Genomic DNA, 21435 nt, shown 5'->3' with positions numbered 1-21435 from the left:
TATATATATCCCTTTCCAAAGACCTTATACAACAGAGATTTATTTGAGGTTGTATGGATCTGGCTTTTGTCTCTCTATACATTGGGTATGTCTTTCCAAGTGATACCTTAGATACAGTACCACAGGTCACACTTCTCAACCAGTGATGGTTTCTAGTGGTTCAGATACTGATGACCTAAATGAGAATGTTGCTTTTTTAACTTAAGTTTGATCCATAAGGTTCGGTGGAGAATGGTTTTTGATTTGATGGGTTTTGCCAGGGTGATGCTTGTACCAGCTGTCCTTCTCTGGGTGCCTCGGTGGATGATGGTGTAGCTGTGCCAGGCTCCAAAGGAGAGAGAGGAGACCCTGGTCCCCCAGGAGAAGGGAGGCCTGGCAAAAATGTGAGAAAATTGTGGTCATTATTTTTATTTACTTTGACTCTGTATTCTGTGAGAATTTGTGATAATCAGCTCACATTTATTTTAGGGCAAACCCGGCCTACCAGGTGTGCAGGGGCCTACTGGTCCCAAAGGAAGCAAGGTATGAATGTCCATTTTTTGTATTATAATATACAGTATCTGGAGGATTGTGTCTATTCATGCATTACTGAGAGGTTTTAATCTGTGTTGATGTGTGCCCCCTTTAGGGAGAAGCTGGTGCTGCAGGAGTTGGCATTCAAGGACCCCAAGTAAGGCTCATATGTTTTTTAGCAAAACACATCTAGATCAATAAAGAATTTTTATGTCAACAGCTGATGCAGCTCTGTCATGCACAAAATACATACATTTCCTAGTTGGATGTAGCCCATCTGTGGTCTCACTAATGAACAACATACTGTATCTTCTTATGATATAAGTTGGTAGAGTTTTCCTGCCTCTCAGATCTAGCAGTGAAGACATGGTGTTGTAACTTTCCATTAAAAAAGGATCCTGGGCTGTTGCCTCTCAAACCATCATTTTTTGTGGAATCTTAATTGATTGAGGAAGCGAGTGCTTCACTGCTGCTGTTTTATCTCTAAAACTCCTAAATATCCTGCCTCTCTTTTTGTTTTGTAATAGGGTAAAGAGGGACCAAGAGGGCTCCCTGGAACTGTAGTAAGTTTCTCTCATAGTTATAAAGTCCTACTTTACTACAGTACCTATTTAGACTGTAATAATAATTTTTGCCTTTTGTTCAGGGCCTACCTGGACCCAGAGGATTGCCTGGTCCTGATGGCACTGCAGGGGAAAAGGTATACCAAAAAAAGGAGTGGTGAAAGGCCAACATCATTTCAATAAGTGATCAATTGAACCTCATTCTGTATGGAATGATGAACCTGCGAGACTTAGACAGTGGGTATTTCCTGTTCACAGGGCTCAAAAGGAGATGCTGGGTTCCCAGGACCACAGGGAATTGGAGTAGCAGGGCCCCCGGTAGGACATAAATGCATATTTTTGTATGTGCATATAATGGGATATTTTAATATTGATAAACTCAGTTTTTATTTACTTTTTGACCTACAGGGTAAAGATGGAGCCCCTGGCTCTAAAGGACTGCCAGGAGATAATGGCAGACCTGTGAGTTGCCTTGTTTCTTTCTTTTTAATCTAATGTGTGTTTCAATTGCATGTTTCTTTATATGTGCTGTTTGAAATTTAAGTAACAAAACTTGAGTTGTTGCCTCTCTGTTAGCATATGTTTAAATTTTCTTTGAGCTTCTTGTGGAATTGTCCTTGATTTAAGCATCATTTGTAACCAAGGAAGTCAAGGAGGAAATGTCTGTTCCCATCTCATCTGCTGTCCCTGATCCACACTTGGCTCACCACCCCATGAGCTCTCTTTTGGAGCAACAAAACAAGAGTAACTAAGTGTGTGTGCATTTGTGCTGTCTCCTTCTTTTGCAGGGTGTTGATGGAGCTAAGGGGGGCAAGGTAAGTCTACCATTTTACTTCGATGAAGGGATCTGGATTGGGTATGAATATAAGGGGGTGGAACAGATGGTAATCACACAAGATGGTTCAACAGCACCCACCCCCCTCACCTCACACACAACCACATGCACTGACACAGATGCACGCACTGTCCTTGGGGCACAGGTAGAGTAGTAGAAGAGGAGAGGTGACACATGTACTGTTGCTGGCAGGGGAGACGTTCTGGGGCCTCAAGAGAGAGAGTGTGTGAGACAGTTAATTACCACATTCATCAGAACCACCAGTCCACACTGTCATAGAGGGTGGGAGAGATGAAGAAACAATGGAGGCAGAGATAAGCACGGTATTCTGGGAGAGCTCATATGTACTGCAGAAATCTGACTTAGATGTCTGAGGAAGTTTGTGTGAGCAGTGTGTAATTAAGATTATTGTGCGGGCTCCTTTTTTAACTGATTCTAAGTGAATTTCACATATTGCATCACAGCACTATACAATCATTGTGTTGTTGCTCTAATTTTAGTGACAATTTCATGTAATGCTTATGTAACATTTTATGTTCATAAAGTTGTACAGTATAAAACAGCTTACCTTTGCAGCAAACCACCGCCTGCAGTTTTCACTGTCTTTTTTGATGAGAACCGTTTCAGGATTTATCAAATCTGAACAAAATGGTCCTGGAAGCTGTAAGAGTTCTGACTTTCTCACCGTAACAGTAGTTGTTTTAATGTTGAATAAACACTCAGTTCTTTAGCCTGCATTTAAAACTATACACAATGTCTAACTTTAACTTTTTTATGTTTCTTTATTAAAACGTATATTTCAGGGTGAACCAGGACAGTGCAACTGCATAACGCCTGGGTACACAGACATAGGTGGACCTGTGAGTACTTGCTTGCAAACATAAACTGAATTAAACACATGTAACCATACTGTCAATCTAGAGTTTTGCAGCCTCACAACAAAAGTCTGAATACACTCTCTCAGAGTGTTTATTATGAATCCACAGGGACTGTATTGAGAAAATTATATATTCATGCTTGGTTATTGCCTATGGTTATTTTTGTGCTTTGACATTTCTTATATTATTCTTAACTTCACACTGTGCACTTTCTGTGTAAGCTGTTTGTGTAAGTATCAGCACTGCTCTGACTTTGACTACTTGCCTTCCAGGGAGCTCCAGGAACTCCAGTAAATATGTGGCAGCCTGGCCCTCAGGTCTGATCTGTCAGCCAACTTTAGCTTTATTTGCAAGCTTTGTATCTGTTGTTACCTAGCCAACTTTGGAAAATCACTGTACTCTTCATTTGTGTCTGACAGTGAATATATGATGTCATTTGTGGTAATGCCTTTGTATGTTTCAGGGCCCACCAGGACCTCCTGGACCCCCTGGCCCACCTGGGCCTCAGGGAGTTACTGGAATCCAGGGACCTGAGGTAAGAGACGTAGGCAGTAGGGTGGTAAGGAAGTCCCTTTTAAGTTCAATTCAGCAGCAGCTCCATCAGCCTGAATTGAACAACAAGCTGCATATGATGTATACTTTCAGCTTGGGCAGCTGAGCTACATAAATAAGCCTGTGACTGGCTTTGCATCTCTAGGGGTAAATAAAGTCTATGATATGCATGTAGGAAATGGGCTGACATTACATAAATTATGTATGCAACAGCTTGGTTTGAAATTGGCTAAAATAATGAGGACCAAATGCACTGCTAATCTGGTGCTTCAAGCTTTAACCTATGTGGGAAGCAACTGAGCAAGCTTTGGGAATGTCCAAGAAACAGTTATTTGGAGGTCTGATTTTAAAATGGAAATTTAATAAATGATGCATATTCAAAGTTTGGTTCATTTTTAAAGTTTTTAAATCCAGCAGACCTTCAAATAAAGTGTTGCTGTGGTGTGAGCTGCAAGAGTCAAAGGTGCAAAAAAAGATATCAGATGTGGTGATAGTAATTAAAGAAGTCATGTCTTTTCACAAGGGTGCAAAATATTTCTGAGTTTTCTAATGTAAATTTATTGAAATATCTTTATTCAGAATCCTAAATGGTTTAGAAAGTTTCATAAGACATGATATAAGAGGGATCAGGTTTGACCATTTGGACCCTGATCCTTTGACTCTGCCTTGACCGTTGGTGAAGATGGGCGTGGCTGGTCCTTGACTGGCAACAAACCAGTTCAACCTCAGTTCCTTCTTTCAGGGTATCCCTGGAAACGACGGGATACCGGGGAAACCGGGTTTGCCTGGATACATCGTAAGTAAAATTAGAGAGATAAGGAGGAGAGGAGACTGTTGTTCAAAATTAATGCATGTTGAGAACACAAATTAGTTTGTCAGGGCCTCAAAATTTTCATTTAAGGGGAACCAGTTAGGTAATACAAGGATATGATTTAATTAAAGAAAATAAAAACATATTTAGCTTATATAGTTGTGATTCTGATTTGATCCTTATTCTAAATGATAATTTTATTAAACCATGATTGAAAGGGGTTTACATACTGTATACCTCCTCGTCTGTAAATGAAAATAAGCTTTTCCCCCTGTTAAATTATACATATTGAGCACAAGTGCTGCTTTGGTACAGTTAAAGGATGGTGATGATGCCAGACCTAGGACAGAGTAAGTGTGGTGATATCTATTTATAAATAACTATAGGATGGACCAAAGGTTTCTATACATGCCTGTATGCATAATATGTTATGAAGTTATCTGACTCAGCTGTTGGCTCTGACCTACTGAACCGTGTCATTGTCTTAGCCCGTATAAGTAGAAAAGTTCCCTTTTCTCCCATACATTCACTTGCACACACATGTTCATATTTAATTTTCCACTCTCAGCCATGAAAAACTGCTTTGTCTTTGAAACTTAACAGCATGTGGTTCAGAGAGAAAATCACAAAGTCAGTCATTTGCAGATCCCTTTAGAGGGTGACAGAAGAATCTTCTTTTGAGCAAGTCTTCTAAACCACAAAGCATTCTTGTAGCCTGTATAACCCCCAATAGTGTGCAACATATAAAGCATTTCTGCCTAATAGCTCCAGATTGAACAATGTGTTTGTGATGACAGACCAGGTGTGATTGGCAGACTCTCTCAATGGAAAGGGTTCCACTGCTTTGACAGGGGGTGGCATATTGCCGTAACTCCACTTGAGTGTGCAGAGGTAGTAATTTTGTTTTAGAATTTCCTATTAAGTGACACTGTGGACTGTCTTTATATCCATTATGCAGTATGTTTGTGCTGTATATGTATAGGCAGAATCATTTACTGTATATGAGTGTGCTTTCTTCTTTCAACAATCCTTGCTCTGATTTTTTTTTTTTTTTTTTACTTTTCCACTGCAGGCATAAATGCTGGACACAATTTAATTACAGCTTTTGACCACTAGTGAAAATGGGTACTAAGGGTTTTTTGTCCTTCCAATAGTGACCTGCTGTTGTTTTATTTAAGCAATTAATATTTGTCATGCTTTACTTTATGGGAATCAGGCATATAGTGTCAACATTGATACTGAACAGTGTTGGCTTTCCAGGGTTCTCATAGGCTGCTTTCTTAGGCCATAAAATTATACATCTTTTGTTGACACAAGTTAAATCTCTGCCACCAAAGTTCATTCTATTGTGTAATACTGGATTTCCTGTGGTGCAGCAAGGGTGTAATAAATATAAGCCAGTGTAAAAGTATTGGATTTTTATCAGTGTTATTGTGGAAAAATTACAGGGCAGGGTTCCTGTAATGCACAATAAAATGCTTTGTCATTGTAGAGCAAACCAAAAGAATCTATAAGACTACTGATTGTATATACACTGCGATGGATTGGCAACCTGTCCAGGGTGTGCCACGCCTTCGCCCGATCGACGAGGGACTAAGCGGTAGAAAATGAATGAATGAATTGTATACATGTGACAGCCCCCAGAACTGAAGCCACTGTAACGTAATTGCCCCCTGGTGGCTGCTGTCACTATAGGTCATAAATCGAACTTCCTCCATGTTCGCGGATGATAAGTGATCCAAAGTAAAAATTCAAAGTACAAATTAAATACATTTTTCCCAGGGGTCATTTCTGTCACTGTTGCTAGATGTGCCGATATGGTACAAGTGGTCAATTTTTTTTGAAGTTTGATTTTATTAAGTTATTGATGATATAAAAAATTGGTATATTTTGGTTGATTTGACAGCTTTAATTAGCAGTCAGTTGCAATCACCAAATCTGGTTGCAAAAAAGAAAGATGGCAGCTGCTGTATTTATGATATCTTGCTTTCATTTTTGCATAGTGGAGGAAAGTTGTGACACCATGTCCATCATATATATATTTAATGATTAAGACCAAGTGTATGTGCACAAAAATTCACTACTCAAACAGATGAAATGTCCTCAATTCTGATTTTATTTTATTTTAACTCCGTACTGAATGAGATGGTCCTACATATATATAGAATTAACTGGAAAAGTTCAGCAGACCTTTCTTATTGCAAAAATCTGACTTGTCAAACATGGGTATAGCTAATACCTTTAATTATGGTTAGATTCCATTTAAGTGTGTCACTAAATGGAGAATGGTATTGTGCAAGTTGGCTTAATGACATACCTAAATAGAACAAAGCTGTGAATAATGTTATTAGTAGCACCTACAATTGTCTACAGCACTATGCTTGAACAGTGTTTAGAGTAAAATATTGCTGGTTTTGATTATATGGGTTTCCTCATAATTGTTATCTTTGATCCTGTACATTTCATAAAATGGCATTTTTTTGAATATCTATTTCCCTTTTGTAGAACCCAGTTAGACCACACCATGTGCCTCAAGACTCCACGGGAAGTGACCCTGAAGTAAGTTCATCAATAAAAAAGATGCACTTTGGGAAATGTATTCAGAGACTTTCCATGCTTTTGCTTTTCCAGTTTTGGAAAAGCTGATAAATTTGTTTATGTCTTTACAGTATATGAATGTGTTTTTATAACACAGGTTGGCTGTGAAGGGGGCTGTTCCCAGGGGTTGCCAGGGGTACCAGGCATGGCTGGCGCCAAGGGTGAGAAAGGAGATGAGGGCAAGCCTGGTGTAACCACCCCCATGGACAGCTGTGACAGGGTGAGACTGGGAGGGGGCTTCCTGTCAAAACATTTTCAGCTTCACTTATATGATTCTCCAAATTCAGAATCATATGAAACGTAGTACAATTTCTGTGTTTGTTGTTCTGTTTTGATGAATGCAAAATGACAGTCCCTCATTTTGTATTGTATTCAAGTTTGCATGGCTTGATGTGAGTAACTATCAGTCTGATATAATGTATTGCCAGCAGTGAGGCATTACTCTGATAACTTATTCTCTTATTTGTTTGTAGTGTTTGGAGAGGCTACAGAGAGAGCAGGAGATACAAGTACCGGTCAGCTGAGATCATTGTCATCTTTTGTAGACATAGACACAAAAAATACATACAAATTACATACACAGACATGGAAAAGAAACATGCGCATTTCCTGGTATTTTATTTATTTGCCTCACAGAATGACCGATCCTGCACAGGAGCACCTGGAATTTGGATCACCAGGAATAAAAGGCGAACCTGTGAGTCTGTATTGTGTTCTCTCATACACATACTTTTAATTTCATATGAGGGTGTGTGTGCATGTATGTCTGCCTGGCTTTCTGTAACTATACTACACAACCTTCACGATCAGGTCGTTTTTCTTGACTACAGGGTACACCAGGAGAGCGAGGCCCACCTGGAATACCAGGAAGCCTGGTAAGGCTCTAGCTAAACTTTTAAGATTCATCAGTCTATCTCTCTTTTGTTGAACCATTCCAAACAGCTCAACATAAACTCCTATGGTGATTATTTACAATAGAGAAAACTGGATATTGTGTCATGGTTTTATCGAAGAGTCATATTTCCTGTTAATGGTATGACTAGAAAAAAACATTTGTTTTAAAGACTGTATTCTAAAAATTCACATTTAATGTGTGAACATGCTTACAGTCCCCATTTGGAAAATGAATAATGTTTTAAAAAAACAAACAAAAAACTCTAGTCCATTGTAGTCACTGCCTTACTGTATTTTGTCATTTCTTCATTTTGTTTGTGACTTTCCATGGGTTCACAGGGCCCCCTAATGGCCTCAGTGAAAATGTGGTACAGCGTGACCCAACACACTAACCTCATATGTACTGATTTACACAAGCACATGCAAGTTATTTATGAAGCTGAAAACTGCTTTTATTAATAAGATTTTTATCTGAGTTTATCTCATGTGTTTTAAAGTTCACTGTTCTGTGTCCACAGGGACCTCCTGGTTTCCCAGGTCCTCAGGGCCCATCTGGTTTATCTGTAAGTTTCATTCACATTTTAAACTTTTTGTTTTCACCTTTTCTTATTTTTTTGTAATCAGTGATGGAAGGAGCACTCCGTTCCATTACTGAAGTATTAACAAATTAATGCAAAAATAGTGTAGCCCTGTAACTAATACAATGCTATAAATTATTTTATATATATTATGCAATTGTGAGTACTGTTTTAATGCATTTTATGTTTGCAGAGAAATTGAGGTGGAGCTAGTACTTATACTATATACTATAACTATACATGTACAGTTAGGTAGTTTATTGTACTGGTTCTCACTCTGGGAGGTCCAAAATATGTAGGTCAGGAAGGTTGTGAGGTAAGGTAGGTAAAAAGAAAAAAGACACTACTACTAGACCATTTTTTTAAATTAGTTTCAACTTTTTTTTAATATTAGCTTTTAAAAACATTAATTTATTAATTTTAATAACAATTAATATTAATATTCATTCATCTCTTTGGATTTTTAACTGTCATTTAAATGAAACCATCTGACACATTCTGAGGCAAGTCATTTTTTTGGTAACTGCAACAACTCGTACAGAAGTTACAGGAGTTAATCTAAAATCCTTTATTCCTGTCAAATAAATACAGTGTCATTAAATGGGACTGCTATTTTAATATCTTCATGTCATCTGCTCTCCTCTTTCTTTTTGCCTTTAATAGAAAATACAGATCATCCCAATTTTAAATTAAGCAGTACTGGATTATTCCATCGTTGTCAGCTCTCCTCCTTCCCTGGCTCTTTCTGTGACTTTAGTGAAAGTTATTTCAGATGAGGGTTGTCTCTTTTTCAGTTGTTCAATTATTCCCCTGTCTAAGTGATGGAGCGTTGGACCACTGTGCAGACATAGCCCTCCCCTCTCTGCTACTGCTCATACAGAGTATTGTTTTGGGAGAATATAGGTGCTAAATGGATGAGCCATGTAAGCGCTGCATGGAATGCAGTGTATAGCAGGTATTAGCTTCTGCTGTGTGTGGTGGTGACGTGTCTGTTGTGAGGGACATGGAGAGCAGTGTGACTCCCCTGCTGCTGACTATATTATTCATATTCAGTTTTGAGAAAGTTACCCACAATGATCAGCTACTAATTACTTTCTCATCAGTGTGATTAATTAATAATTACACTTTCTAAATTACAACCCTCTGTAATCACCCTGTGATTTACTAAATCTACAGTGATATTCTTACCAGTTCTATAGTTGTGTGTCATGGAATAATAATTATAAAGAGACTATTCATATTAATAAATAGTGAGCTAAACTATGACATCTCAGCAGCTCCTACCACTTGAAAAAAAGGTATCTCCACTTTTCTTTTATATTTTCTCATTTTTAATAATGTGTCTTTCTTTTCTTCCACCTCTCATCTGTTTGCCTTTGGCAGCAGCTGTTGCTAGGTGACATTTGCACACTTGCATATACATATTAATATTTACATTAAAGTAATTCAATATTCAGGTGAATAGACTGAATGAAATATGCTTTCAATACATTGTAGGATCATTCCGTCAAAACTGTATAATTAACAGAAACAAGGCCGTATTTCAGAATCAGAATCTGCTTTATGGCCACGTGTGTCGGACACACAAGGAATTTGACTCTGGTACATCGACTCTCAATGTGTATGTAGATATCCCCATGCAAGGGGCAAGTAAACAGTAAACCAGCTTAAGGCTGTGTAATATAACAAAATAAGCAGTATTAACAAGCAACAAACAGTGCAAACTAAGCAGTATAAACAGGCAGTAAACAATGCAGACAGACAAGGAATGCTAATTGTGAAATGGGATAAGTAGGAATAAAAATTGACTACTTAAAACTAGAGACCTGTACGAATCTGTATAATCTGTATGAGGTATATTTACAGGTGTTGCACTGAGGGTCATTGTCCAGTCATACTGTCGTTGGGTGTGAGGGGTCTGCAGTGATCCTCTCCGACCTCCTTTTGACCCATTAGGTGTACAGGTCCTCCAAGGAGGGCAGGCTCACACCAATGATCTTTTCTGCAGTCCTAACTGTCCACTGAAGTCTGTACTTATCCTGTTTGGTTGCTGAGCCAAACCAGACAGTGATGGAGGTGCAGAGAACAGACTCAATGATTCCTCTGTAGAACTGTATCAGCAGCTCCGGGGCAGGTCGAACTTCCTGAGCTGGCACAGGAAGTACATCCTCTGCTGTGCTTTCTTGATGATGGTCCTGATGTTGGACACCCACTTCTGATCCTGGGCGATAGCGGAGGCCAGGAACTTGTAGGACTTTACTGCTAATACAGAGCTTCCAAGTATGGTGAGTCCCACTCACCATACTTGGCAGTACTGTATGACAGTCCACTGTCATCTCCACTGTTTTGAGCATGTTCAGCTCAAGGTTGTTGTGGCTACATCACAGGACCATCTGCTCAACCTCCCATCTGTAGGCTGATTCGTCACCATCTCAGATGAGACCAATGATTGTTGTATCATCAGCAAACTTTAGGAGATTGACAGAGGTGTCCTTCGAGATGCAGTCGTTGGTGTATATTGAAAACAGCAGAGGGGAGAGCACACATCCACAGGTGCGGGATGTGGTTTTCCCCAGCCTCACCTGCTGCTTCCTGTCTGTCAGAAAGCTAGTAATCTACTGACAGGTGGGGGCAGGCACAGTGAGCTGAGTCTGTTTGGAGTGGAGGATGTCTGGGATGATGGTGCTGAATGCCGCGCTGAAGTCCACAAAGAGGGCCCCTGCATAGGTCCATGGGAAGGTTGCAGGATGTAATGCAGTGTCATGTTCACTGCATCGTCCACTGACCTGTTTGCCCGGTAGGTGAACTGCAGGGGGTCTACGATGTCCTTCAGGTGGGCCAACACCAGTCTTTCAAAGGACTTCATAACTACAAATTTTGTTGCTTGGTAACCTCTTACCCCAATACAGTGGTCATTATTGTTGTTTGTCTTTTTTGTTTGTTTGATGAACTATCAGGGTCTTAAATAGATAAATGAAGCTGTAGCTTTTTTTCAGACCTGTCCCTCAATCTGGAGCAGAATAAGAGAGGAAGGGATAAATATGGAGCACCATTTGAGAATCAGTATCATTTGTGTGGAGGAAAAAACTAACAAAATTGTTGAACTAGTTGGACTGACAAGCCTTTGGGTGTCACTATCTTAGAGCTAAACCAGCATCCTGAAACCTCATGCAGGGGTAGACTAGAGGACAAAATCAATTATAGGCAGTTCCACTGGGAAATGTTAGCAGTTACCTGTATTTGATATTGACTTGCCTTTTCCTTGGTTCATGGCTACCAAGGTAGCCTCTTTTCCTGCCATGTGTATATCACATCCTCAAATCATTTCTGTCATCTTCAGGGTCAGCAGGGTGAGCGAGGGTCCCCTGGCCTCCCAGGGATGAAAGGTGAGCAGGTAAGTATCTGGCATTAAATGTCCTTGAAAATTATACAATTTAGAAAAATAACTCATTTCCTAGTTTGACTGATTTGTATGATCTTCACCTCAGGGGCCCCCAGGGACACCAGGCTATCCAGGAACCATGGGACCACCTGGACTGCATGTAAGCTAGCTTGACACTAAAGGAACCAATCTGGCACCTTTAATTGATGGATAGGATAGATACTTTTATTGATTTGTGAGCTGGCATTGATTCATAGTCCCTGTATTTGGCAGGGGCTGAAGGGTGAACGTGGGAGCCCAGGAAGCAGTGGTCAAAAAGGAGAATCAGTAAGCCACTGAGTAATACGCTCTGAATTTGCACCTTGTCTTGTATAATACTTGTTAACATTTCCTTTCCTGCTCTAGGGTCCTCCAGGTATTCCTGGGTATCAAGGACAGGCTGGGGCACCGGTCAGTGTTGTCATAAATTCTACTCAGCAGTCTTTAGTGTCTGGCTTCTTCATTTATCATTGCAAAGTTGAACATCTGCTTCATAGTTTGAGCCACTCTTTGTCTGCAGGGCACTAAAGGAGACACAGGACCAGCAGGACCTGCTGGTGAAAAAGGGGATCAGGTATGTGTAACAAAAATACAACAAAATGTGACAGAATGTAAACTTGGAGCAGTTGCTTCCCAACCGGAAGGTTGAAGGTTCGACTCTCGGAGACTGCAGTCCACATGTCGAAGTGTCCTTGGGCAAGACACAGAACCCCCTAAGTTGCCCGTGATGGCGGCGCGTATGCACGCAGTGGCCTGGGGCCCCTCGGCTCCAAACAAAATTTCATTGTACGTGTCACAATGTTACAATGATAATAAAATAAAGCTTCTCCTTGAATAAAGCTTCTAATTATACATGTTTCTACTTTTATGTCAAGGGTTTCCAAGGACAACCAGGTTTCCCAGGACCACCGGTAAGTAAATGCTTTCCTGCTCTTCCAAATTCACTACTGAAATGTGTACAGCAACTTTTTATATTACTGTGTGTATTTTTAGGGTCCACCAGGTCCTACTGGCAAAAGTGGAAGGGACGGGCTGCCTGGGCTCAAAGGTGAAAAAGTGAGTACATATCACACATTGATCCATTTGTGATTTTTTTTTCCCCCCTGCATCCAAAATGATCACTTATATAAAAAGTTGCTGAAAATCCCTACTTTCACAGGGCAATGATGGTGGTCCAGGCTCTCAGGGACCAACTGGGCCCTCAGGTCCACCAGGCTCCCCAGGACTGATGGTACTTATATTTTATAGCACTGTACAGTATATTATCCAAATGGACCCTTTTCAACATAGCTGTGTACTGTTGTATAATAGTTCTCATCTGCACTGTCTGCCTGCTTTTGCTTTGAAAGGGCCCACCTGGTATTGAAGGAATGGATGGGAAAGATGGTAAACCAGGGCTACGGGTAAATCACACACCAAGTATCACATGGAAGGCATTGCCCAGTACCCATGCAGAATGTCTCATAGTTAATATCTCATTGTGACTGTTTTTTCATTGTCAGGGAGAGACAGGCCCTCCTGGCCCAGCAGGACCAAGAGGAATTCCAGTGAGCATCACCTTGGCTGATTTGATTATGTGTCTGTCTAACTAACCTTAAACTAACTGGATTGCCATGGAATTTTATGCACATATTCATGTCCTTCAGAGAATGAATCCTCCTAACTATGGTGATTCCCTTACTTCTTCTAGTGTCACCAGCGGACTTTTAATTATGAAGTGAAATATCTCGACATTATCTTGATGGATTGGCACAAACTTTTGTAGAGGTATTCATGGTCCTCAGAGGATGAACCGTAATCCCTTTGGTGACACCCTAACTTTCGCTCTAGTATCTCCAGCAGGTCAAAATGATCAATTATAGCTTAAGCTACTTGATGGATTGTCACAAAATTTACACAGACACCCATGGCCCGCAGGTGATGAACCATAAGGACTTTCCCCCCGACTTCTCCTCCATTTGTGGTTTTGAGTAATTTTCTCACCAACTATCGGATGGATCCCCATGAAATTTGTTCTCTTCAACATAAATTATAATGTGCTGCTCCTTTAACTATTCAATTAGCATCATCACCGGGTCAAATTTTTAAATACCTGCAAAACTAATAGCATTTCAGATTGTGTTTATTTTCAGTGCTAATTTAAAGCTAAGGAGCATTAGCATTTAGCTCAAATACTAAGTACAGCCCCAGAGAGCTGCCAGCATGGCAGTAGATTTCTAGACTTGTTAAAACATCTAATGCTTTAGAGGTAAATTTAAATATTGTGGTGATTCAAGCATTCACATCAGGAATGTCTCTATTATTTTTGACATACAGTAGTTATTTTGATAGATACAATCTGGTAAGCATACATTTTAAACAGTGCATTAGAATTACAGTATATTGCCATGGCTCACCTTTACAAACAGCAAACTAGTATGCAAGTCAGCATGCATGACTAAACCTTTGTCACTGGAGAGATGGGTCCATATTTTGTGCTCTTGATACTGTGAATTCCAGATTTGGAGTTAAATTAACATTTCAAGACAGGTGTGATCATCTCAATTGTTGACTTTGGTTTAGCTTTAAAAAAAAAAACATCCTGTGCAAATTAACAAAGACTCATGGTATTTCATTCACCTCACCCATGCTGACATACTGCATTTCTATGTGCAGTCATTACTGAGTCTCATTAATGCTGTAGATGTCACGAGTGATGTGACCCTATCTGAAACTTCTAAGCTTCTTGTCTTCTTTAAAAATCTTTCTTTTCTGTCTTGTATATTGATATGGCAGAGATGGTGATATTCACACACACACACACACACACAATGAAGACACAAGTAGCTACATCACTCCATCAATTCCTCCCTTACTTTTTTTTATTTCTCCTTCTTGCTCTCTGTATCCCAGCAGCCCAACAGAAGGGGCTCAGGATTTCAAAGACATGTCTTCTAGTTTGTGGTTGTTTTTTTTTTTTTGGTTGTTTGTTTTGTAGCCTCGACTTTGTGAATTTTGATACTGTACTAATTTCATTCTCTTTGATATCACTCCTCAGGGATTCAAAGGGAAAACTGGCCATCCTGGCTTCCCTGGACAGAAGGTTAGTCAACCACTCACTGCTTTCCCATCACACGCTATCTGGTTCTCTGCTTCCATTTGCTCTCTGTTGCTTGTGTATTATGCCAAGTTGTTTTCATGTTGTTATCATAATTATGAAATGTATCATAACACAAGTATGGGTTTTATTACTTTGTTGTTTTGTATTCCATTCATTGTAATTCATTACTCATCCCGCCAGGGTGATGTTGGACCTGCAGGTCCACCTGGACCACCAGGCAGACCAGGACATGAGGTCAGTAGTTTGGCTTTTTTTTCTTACCACAAGGCAGTGTAGACTGAATAGAGAGCACATTGGTAATCCAGCCAATTTATGACCTTTCTAGGGTGATCCTGGTACCCCAGGTGCTCAGGGGCGACCTGGACCCCCCGGCCACGTTGTGAGTTCATTTCCTATTTAAAATTTTGTATGTATGATTGTAAGTATGTTAGCGTGTTAAACTTAAATAAGGTGTCTATTTACTTTTCCCATCAGGGTTCTACAGGTCCAGCTGGACCACCAGGACCTCCTGGTTCATCAGGAGTGGTAAGAGCGGAAATGGGTCATTTTGCAGACAAAAATTAAGACAACAAATACTACAAACGTGGTCACTATGATTACAGTACATAATTACAGAAGTTACACATACTGAACAATAAAGAAAACAGATGACCAGACTTAAGGATATGGTATTCTGAATGAAAGATTTACAAGTTAAAATTAATGCGGGCTAAGGACAGTGTTAAAATTGTACATTATGTGCTGTATGTTCTTTGTGTGTGTGTGTGTGTGTGTGTGTGTGTGTGTATGTGTGTGAGCGGGTCAAAGACAACACTATTGAAATTCTAAATTCTGCATCTTTTCTCCCTTGCTTTCCAGGGTATAAAGGGAGATAAGGGCCAGGCTGGTGAGAGGGGTCTCCCAGGAATGGTAGGACCCCCAGGACAACCTGGTCACCCAGGGCCTGTGGTTAGTATGTTTCAACCTGTGACACCTTCCAGATTTTGTCCTCCCCAAATGAAGTAAATTCTTAATTCATTTAAACATCATTCAAGCTGCTGGCATGCTAATATATCACACTTAGACTTTTTTCCTCCTGCTTTGTCTTTTAGGGAGAGCCAGGCAATGATGGTGCTGCTGGTAAAGATGTGAGTAATTTCTGGGAGTGGTATTTGTCCTCATTACAGTGTAATGGGGAGAGATAGATGTAGTGATGTGTATATTTCATTATTTGATTAATTTTTATGTCTTTGTTAGGGAGCAGCAGGTGTACCAGGGGGCACTGGACAGCCAGGTCAAAAGGTAAGAGGTGACTCTTACTGGCAGAGTGTATAATCTGTGAATTGACAGCTGAGCCTCAACCACCCCTTACCTCCACAGAACATCTAGATGCCCCTTTTTCTGTTTTGTGTAGCTCAGGGAGACTCAGGCTCACCCAGTGTGGTGCTTGCTCCATCCATTTTTACACACTCATCAGTTCACTAACCCTTCGACCCTCCCAGCAACACTCTCCTTACTCCTCTCCTCCACAGAGCTGCCTGCTAGTCCTCTGTAGCCTTTTGCATCTCCCCTTAGATACAGGCTTACAGTACTGTAAGTGGATACAGTGATAAAGTTATTTCTCTGCCTCTGGGATAATGCTATTAAGCATGAGGGGCCATGCTAGATGAGGCCATTTGTCACGTTGACAGGACAGCATTGTCAGGGTTTTAGCTGTGCAGAATAGGAGAACAGAAGAAAGTCAAAGATGGACTTCTCTATTCTTTTCCTTCATCTCTATTTCAACAGCTACTTGTCTGTCAGCGACTTGTCTGTTATGGGCTGCTTCGTCCTCAATAAATCACTGTTCCCAATATAGCAGAGCTGTTTTTAGGTTTATCTCCACAACCTGAATGGTGGGGTCTGTGTAACCATCTTAAAAGGCTTGCTTCTTCTCTGAAACAGAGGCAATACTATTCTTGTGTATGTTAAAATAAGCAAAAGCAGAAAAACTGATATAATGGTTAACAATTTACTAAATATGAAGCTATAAGATGGTTACATTAGCATAGCACACAACCAGCTTCTTATACTAAGGTTTAGAAATGCTCCGATCAATCAGAGGATATCAGAAATGGGTGGTTTTCTGCATGACTGGCCCATCAGTCTGAGAAATCAGATTCTGTGCCGATCAGATTTAGAGGCATGACAGTTCACAACATGCACACTGTGATGCAGAGCAAAAGCATAGCATGTGCAGTGCATTGCATCTCACCTACACCTCAAGCAAGAGCTGTGCTTCTGTCTATACCGGGCGCATGTTCACTTATGCATTGGAAGCATTTGGCATACACGCAGAGCACAGAGGAACTACAGAAACACCTTAGGGAAGGGAAACTATGTCCAAATCTCCGACAAAACAGTACAGAGTGAGGGAATTACTGGCTACACATGAAATGCATGCATATGTACAGTGTATACAGCCTATGGTAAAACACAGCAAATACAAACCACACACACTTTAAAAAGAACTGTGTCCTCAGTAAGACTGATGTAAGAGACATTCTTCTGTTTCTATTACTTGTTGCACCTGTTTACATTTGGAGAAGTACAAATATTGCACTTCATTTTTAGTTGGTTTGTTTAAAAAAAAGGGTGAAAGAATGAAAATGTAAAACTGTTGAACAATTCTTTAATTTTTCATTAAAGAAGAGTTACAAAAATGGCCATGTATGCTGTCAAAAAAAATCAGAATTGGCATGTCAGGCTTAAAGAAATTGGAATCAACCAAGAAAATTGCAATTGGTGCATCTCTACTAAGGTTCTTCTACTTACTAAGGTTCTCTACTAAGGTTCTTATACTAAGAATTTTGTACAAATCAAACAAGATAATGTGTTGGTCTTTAGAGATGTAAGTAGGCTAATGCTTTCCCAATTACCTTTTTTTTTGTTGCTATGCTTAACATCACCTGGCTATATCTGGTATATATCTGTCTCAACTCTTGGAACAAAACCACATGCATGTAAAACACACATTGATCAGTGTAAGCCATGTTAATGACAAAATTGTTTACTTGATATAAGAATAAAGCTCAGAATCAGCAATAATAACAGACACCAGAAACTCGTGTAAAGATTTTTAAAAATGAGATTATGTCATGAATGAATACCATTTTTAAAATACTTTCTTAGCTACAAGCTACGTGACTGTTTTATGCATCTGTCTCCCAGGGTGAACCAGGGGCCCAAGGCCAAAGGGGTCCTGCAGGCGAGAGAGGTAGACCGGGGCTTCCCGGTGGTGGTGGATACCAGTCTAAGGATGCACAGCCAATGATTGGTCCAGTTGGACCCAGAGGGGAAAGGGGAAGTCCAGGCTCAGATGGTGCCCCTGGGCTCCCTGGACCTCCAGGGTCCCCAGGAAATGATGTGAGAAACGGTTTCGTCAAACCACAGTAGCTTGATTTTAGTTTTAACTTTTACTTAGTTTTTTATTGTGCAAAACCTAGCTGGACTATGATGACATAGAACAGTGGCCAGAGGCATCCACTGGCTCCATCTGCTCTGGTAAATAATAAATATCCTAACTTTGATAAATATATGTTGTTTTGTCTCTTTTTTTTTCTCTAACTTTTCACAGGCTGTAGTCAATTATGATGAAATCAAAAACTTCATCCGCCAGCAGGTCATCAAGATCTTTGATGGTGAGGGCATGTATAATCTTGGGAATAATGTGGATGTTTACTCTGCATAATGTCATAATTACTACAATAGGACAACATTTACTTTGTAGATGCTTATCTTTGTTTCATAAAACTATTGCATTTTTCCTGTGGGACACCACAGCTCTTGTCACTCTGGAATCACTGTTTAATGCATGTTTACCCTCCCCAGAGAGAATGGCATACTACATGTCTCGTGTACAAATGCCAGTAGAGATGGTAGCATCACCTGGTCGGCCAGGGCCCCCAGGGAAAGATGGAACTCCAGGTAATCCCGGGACCCCAGGTGCACCTGGCCTCCCGGGACAGATCGGCAGACAAGGCCGGCCAGGACCCCAAGGTCTCCCAGGTGAGTGTTTCAATCTTAGTTAAACTAATGTGCACCAATGTTTAAAATTTCATGAATTCAATATTTGCAATTATCTATAGGGCCACGAGGACCTCAGGGTGATAAAGGAGATAAGGGTGTTGGAGAGATGGGAGATGTTGGACCTCCAGGAGCACCAGGTAATGTGGTCCAAGGATCAGTAAAAATTGCTTGCGACATAGTGTTAGCCCTTTTTTCCTTTAAGTGTCGGCGTGCCAACATTTGAATTGTAATTTGAGTTCCAGTAAACCCTCTCTTCACTCTCATTTTGTTGAGGAACTTGCATATGCAACACATACAAGTTGCAACCTTTGTTAAACCCTTAGCTAGCAGATTCAGCTAACATCACATAAATGATTCTATTTACTGTAATGATATTTGTAATTTCATGATACCACAATAGACAAATCTCTCAATAATGTCATGGGACTATGGTGGTGTCTACTTTTTTTTTTGGGGGGGGGGGGGGGAGGGCAAACCGGATATTTCATCATCAACCTTTAGAGCTGTTGTATGGCAGCATGATAAATATCATATCGTGGACTTTTTATCATGGCAGTATAATACCATGAGTTTCTGGTACTGTTACATACCTACTAATTATTTAAAAAGCATGTTGATCAGGAAATTGCCAGTATAATGAATGCAATTTTTCTACATTCTTAAATGAAATTACTGTGTAACAACCCAAATCAACATTTTTTTAAGATCCTTTAATCATCACAAAGCTCAGATAGCATTTGCTAAATAAGCAAATTAGCACCTGCATCCACTTTATATGGAAAGGTTTATTTTATTTGAAAAGTTCAGTTGAAAAGAAGCCATGTGTATATATAAAATGAGCAAAATGGGTTCAAAAGTTTAGGTATTCAAACACTTGGTCTCCCCACCTACCTCTAAAAAATTATAACCGCTGGCTGTCATTTCTCAAAATGTATGACTATTTCTTCAACTTTTCCCTTTCAGTTTTTTGGTTTCTTTTTGAATAAGGGTTAGTGGCATGATTATGACATTCCATATGACTTTTTTTTTTCTTCTTCCAGGTGTCCCAGGCCCGCCAGGCTATGGCAAGATGGGACCCCCAGGTCCAGTTGGCCAGCAGGGTGTTCCTGGGATCCCAGGACCTTCTGGACAGCCTGGTGCAAAAGGAAACGATGGCCGGTGTAATCCTGCAGACTGTATGAGCCATCAAGTAGACTACAGCCCCAAGGGCCCACCTGTCAAGGGCCCCTGGTAGAGGGGTAAAGGTGATGAATGAGATCGGCAGAGGGAACTAAAACAGACTACAGAGAAGACACTATGACCCAAAGATTTCTGAGCAAATGTCCACGGTTTCTGAGGGCCCCACTGGAACTGAGGTATGCAAAGACACACCATGAGCACAGTTTTATTGCATCAGTCCTTTCCCATATGAATGTCAATTTACTGCTATATTATTGCCGCATATTGTTTTTACATATTTTTTTGTCACTGTTTCCCATGGGATGTGGCAAGAATCACAATCTGTATTTTTTTTTTATTCTGACCTCTTTGTTGCCGTTGTTTTGTTTTTGTTTTTTGTTTTTTTTGTTTTGTTTGTTTTTTCAATTTTCTTTGCCTAAAACCATGTTAACATGTATTGGCATACTTTGCTTCTCCCTCTCATGTCTTTGTTACTTTTTCACAAAATCTCATTTCAAGTGAATCCCATGCATTTCTAATATTCTGTCTGTGTTTTTGAGGTGTGATCCATACCTAAATTTGACTTGCAAGAGAATATCCCCAGGAATGTATTTCAGTTCTGCATTCATATCCTCTTTGATGGATTACTGATCTGTATACATATATATATATACACACATATTTATATATAATGGATTTTTATACTGGTTAAAGGAATTAGCATGGCTATCCACTTACTTTTCATGGTTATACAGCAGTAAAAATACCAAAGGAGTATTTTTATTAAGGTCTATAAGCTTTCAAAATGGAATAATATGTTCAGTGAAAGAAATTATTTATAGATGAAAACTGCTACACAAGAAAGTGTATTGGCTTTTGTAATTATGTAGCTAAAGTTCATTTTGTCTTTTTGGAAATACAGCCATTTTAAAGCATCACATTTTTATTTTTTATTCTAATGTAGCTCTAATGACCATCTGTCTGCTTCATTTGTTGTTTTATAAGATACGAGCAGTAATTGAGCCCGTTCACCACAGGTACTGTAATGCAACACACTGATTACAGCCACCAAGCCTTCACAGCCATATGTAAGGGTAAAGAACATATTTGGAGAAGTGCTGTAATTTGGGGTTGCTATCTGTTATTTTTACTATTTTTGTCCTTTATTAATCGTCATCTCTTATCATCCCCATAGTTTATTCAGCAGTGTAAGTTATGTGCTGGGGTCAGGCTTTTGTTTTTCTAACCAATGGGAAATGTTAAAACTGAATTAAAATGCTTTTTAAAGAGGCTGTAGCCTATCATGTTATCATTATCAACCTATTTGTTGTCTGAAATAGTGTTGAACAGACATGTAAAAAATGTATGCTGATGTATTACTATCATTGTGGCACAACTCATCATGTCCCTTACTAATGTTTACCTTTGAAAGAGCAGAATTATAAAATACAAAATGATATGATGTAAAAGAACTATTCATTCATTCA

General features: G+C 39.8%; 2 protein-coding genes across 2 annotated transcripts in view; both read left to right on the top strand.

Annotated features, from left to right (window-relative positions):
• Nucleotides 1-7274, top strand: part of col16a1 (collagen, type XVI, alpha 1) — a 71681-nt gene extending 64407 nt beyond the window's left edge. The window contains exons 32-46 of the mRNA XM_020586394.1: nt 261-383; nt 469-522; nt 629-670; nt 1041-1076; nt 1160-1213; nt 1335-1394; nt 1485-1538; nt 1865-1891; nt 2715-2771; nt 3062-3106; nt 3253-3324; nt 4084-4137; nt 6658-6711; nt 6848-6970; nt 7224-7274. Of these exons, the coding sequence (XP_020442050.1) occupies nt 261-383; nt 469-522; nt 629-670; nt 1041-1076; nt 1160-1213; nt 1335-1394; nt 1485-1538; nt 1865-1891; nt 2715-2771; nt 3062-3106; nt 3253-3324; nt 4084-4137; nt 6658-6711; nt 6848-6970; nt 7224-7274 (906 nt within the window). The remainder of the gene's footprint in view (nt 1-260; nt 384-468; nt 523-628; nt 671-1040; nt 1077-1159; nt 1214-1334; nt 1395-1484; nt 1539-1864; nt 1892-2714; nt 2772-3061; nt 3107-3252; nt 3325-4083; nt 4138-6657; nt 6712-6847; nt 6971-7223) is intronic.
• Nucleotides 7275-7387: 113 nt separating this feature from the next.
• LOC109951739 (collagen alpha-1(XVI) chain-like) lies at nt 7388-21409 on the top strand. Its single transcript, XM_020586398.1, has 25 exons — nt 7388-7447; nt 7581-7625; nt 8163-8207; nt 11563-11616; nt 11711-11764; nt 11878-11931; nt 12010-12054; nt 12164-12217; nt 12519-12554; nt 12637-12699; nt 12803-12874; nt 12993-13046; nt 13146-13190; nt 14681-14725; nt 14924-14977; nt 15069-15122; nt 15218-15268; nt 15602-15691; nt 15835-15870; nt 15980-16024; nt 17933-18127; nt 18339-18402; nt 18593-18769; nt 18850-18927; nt 19831-21409. Exons 1-25 carry the CDS (start codon nt 7388-7390, stop codon nt 20022-20024), a joined length of 1764 nt encoding a protein of 587 aa, XP_020442054.1. The 3' UTR covers nt 20025-21409.
• Nucleotides 21410-21435: the final 26 nt, after the last annotated feature.

This window comes from Monopterus albus, unplaced genomic scaffold, assembly GCF_001952655.1.
Source record: "Monopterus albus unplaced genomic scaffold, M_albus_1.0 scaffold404.1, whole genome shotgun sequence".
Lineage (NCBI taxonomy): Eukaryota > Metazoa > Chordata > Actinopteri > Synbranchiformes > Synbranchidae > Monopterus > Monopterus albus.
This window is presented reverse-complemented; position numbering and strand designations above follow the sequence as displayed.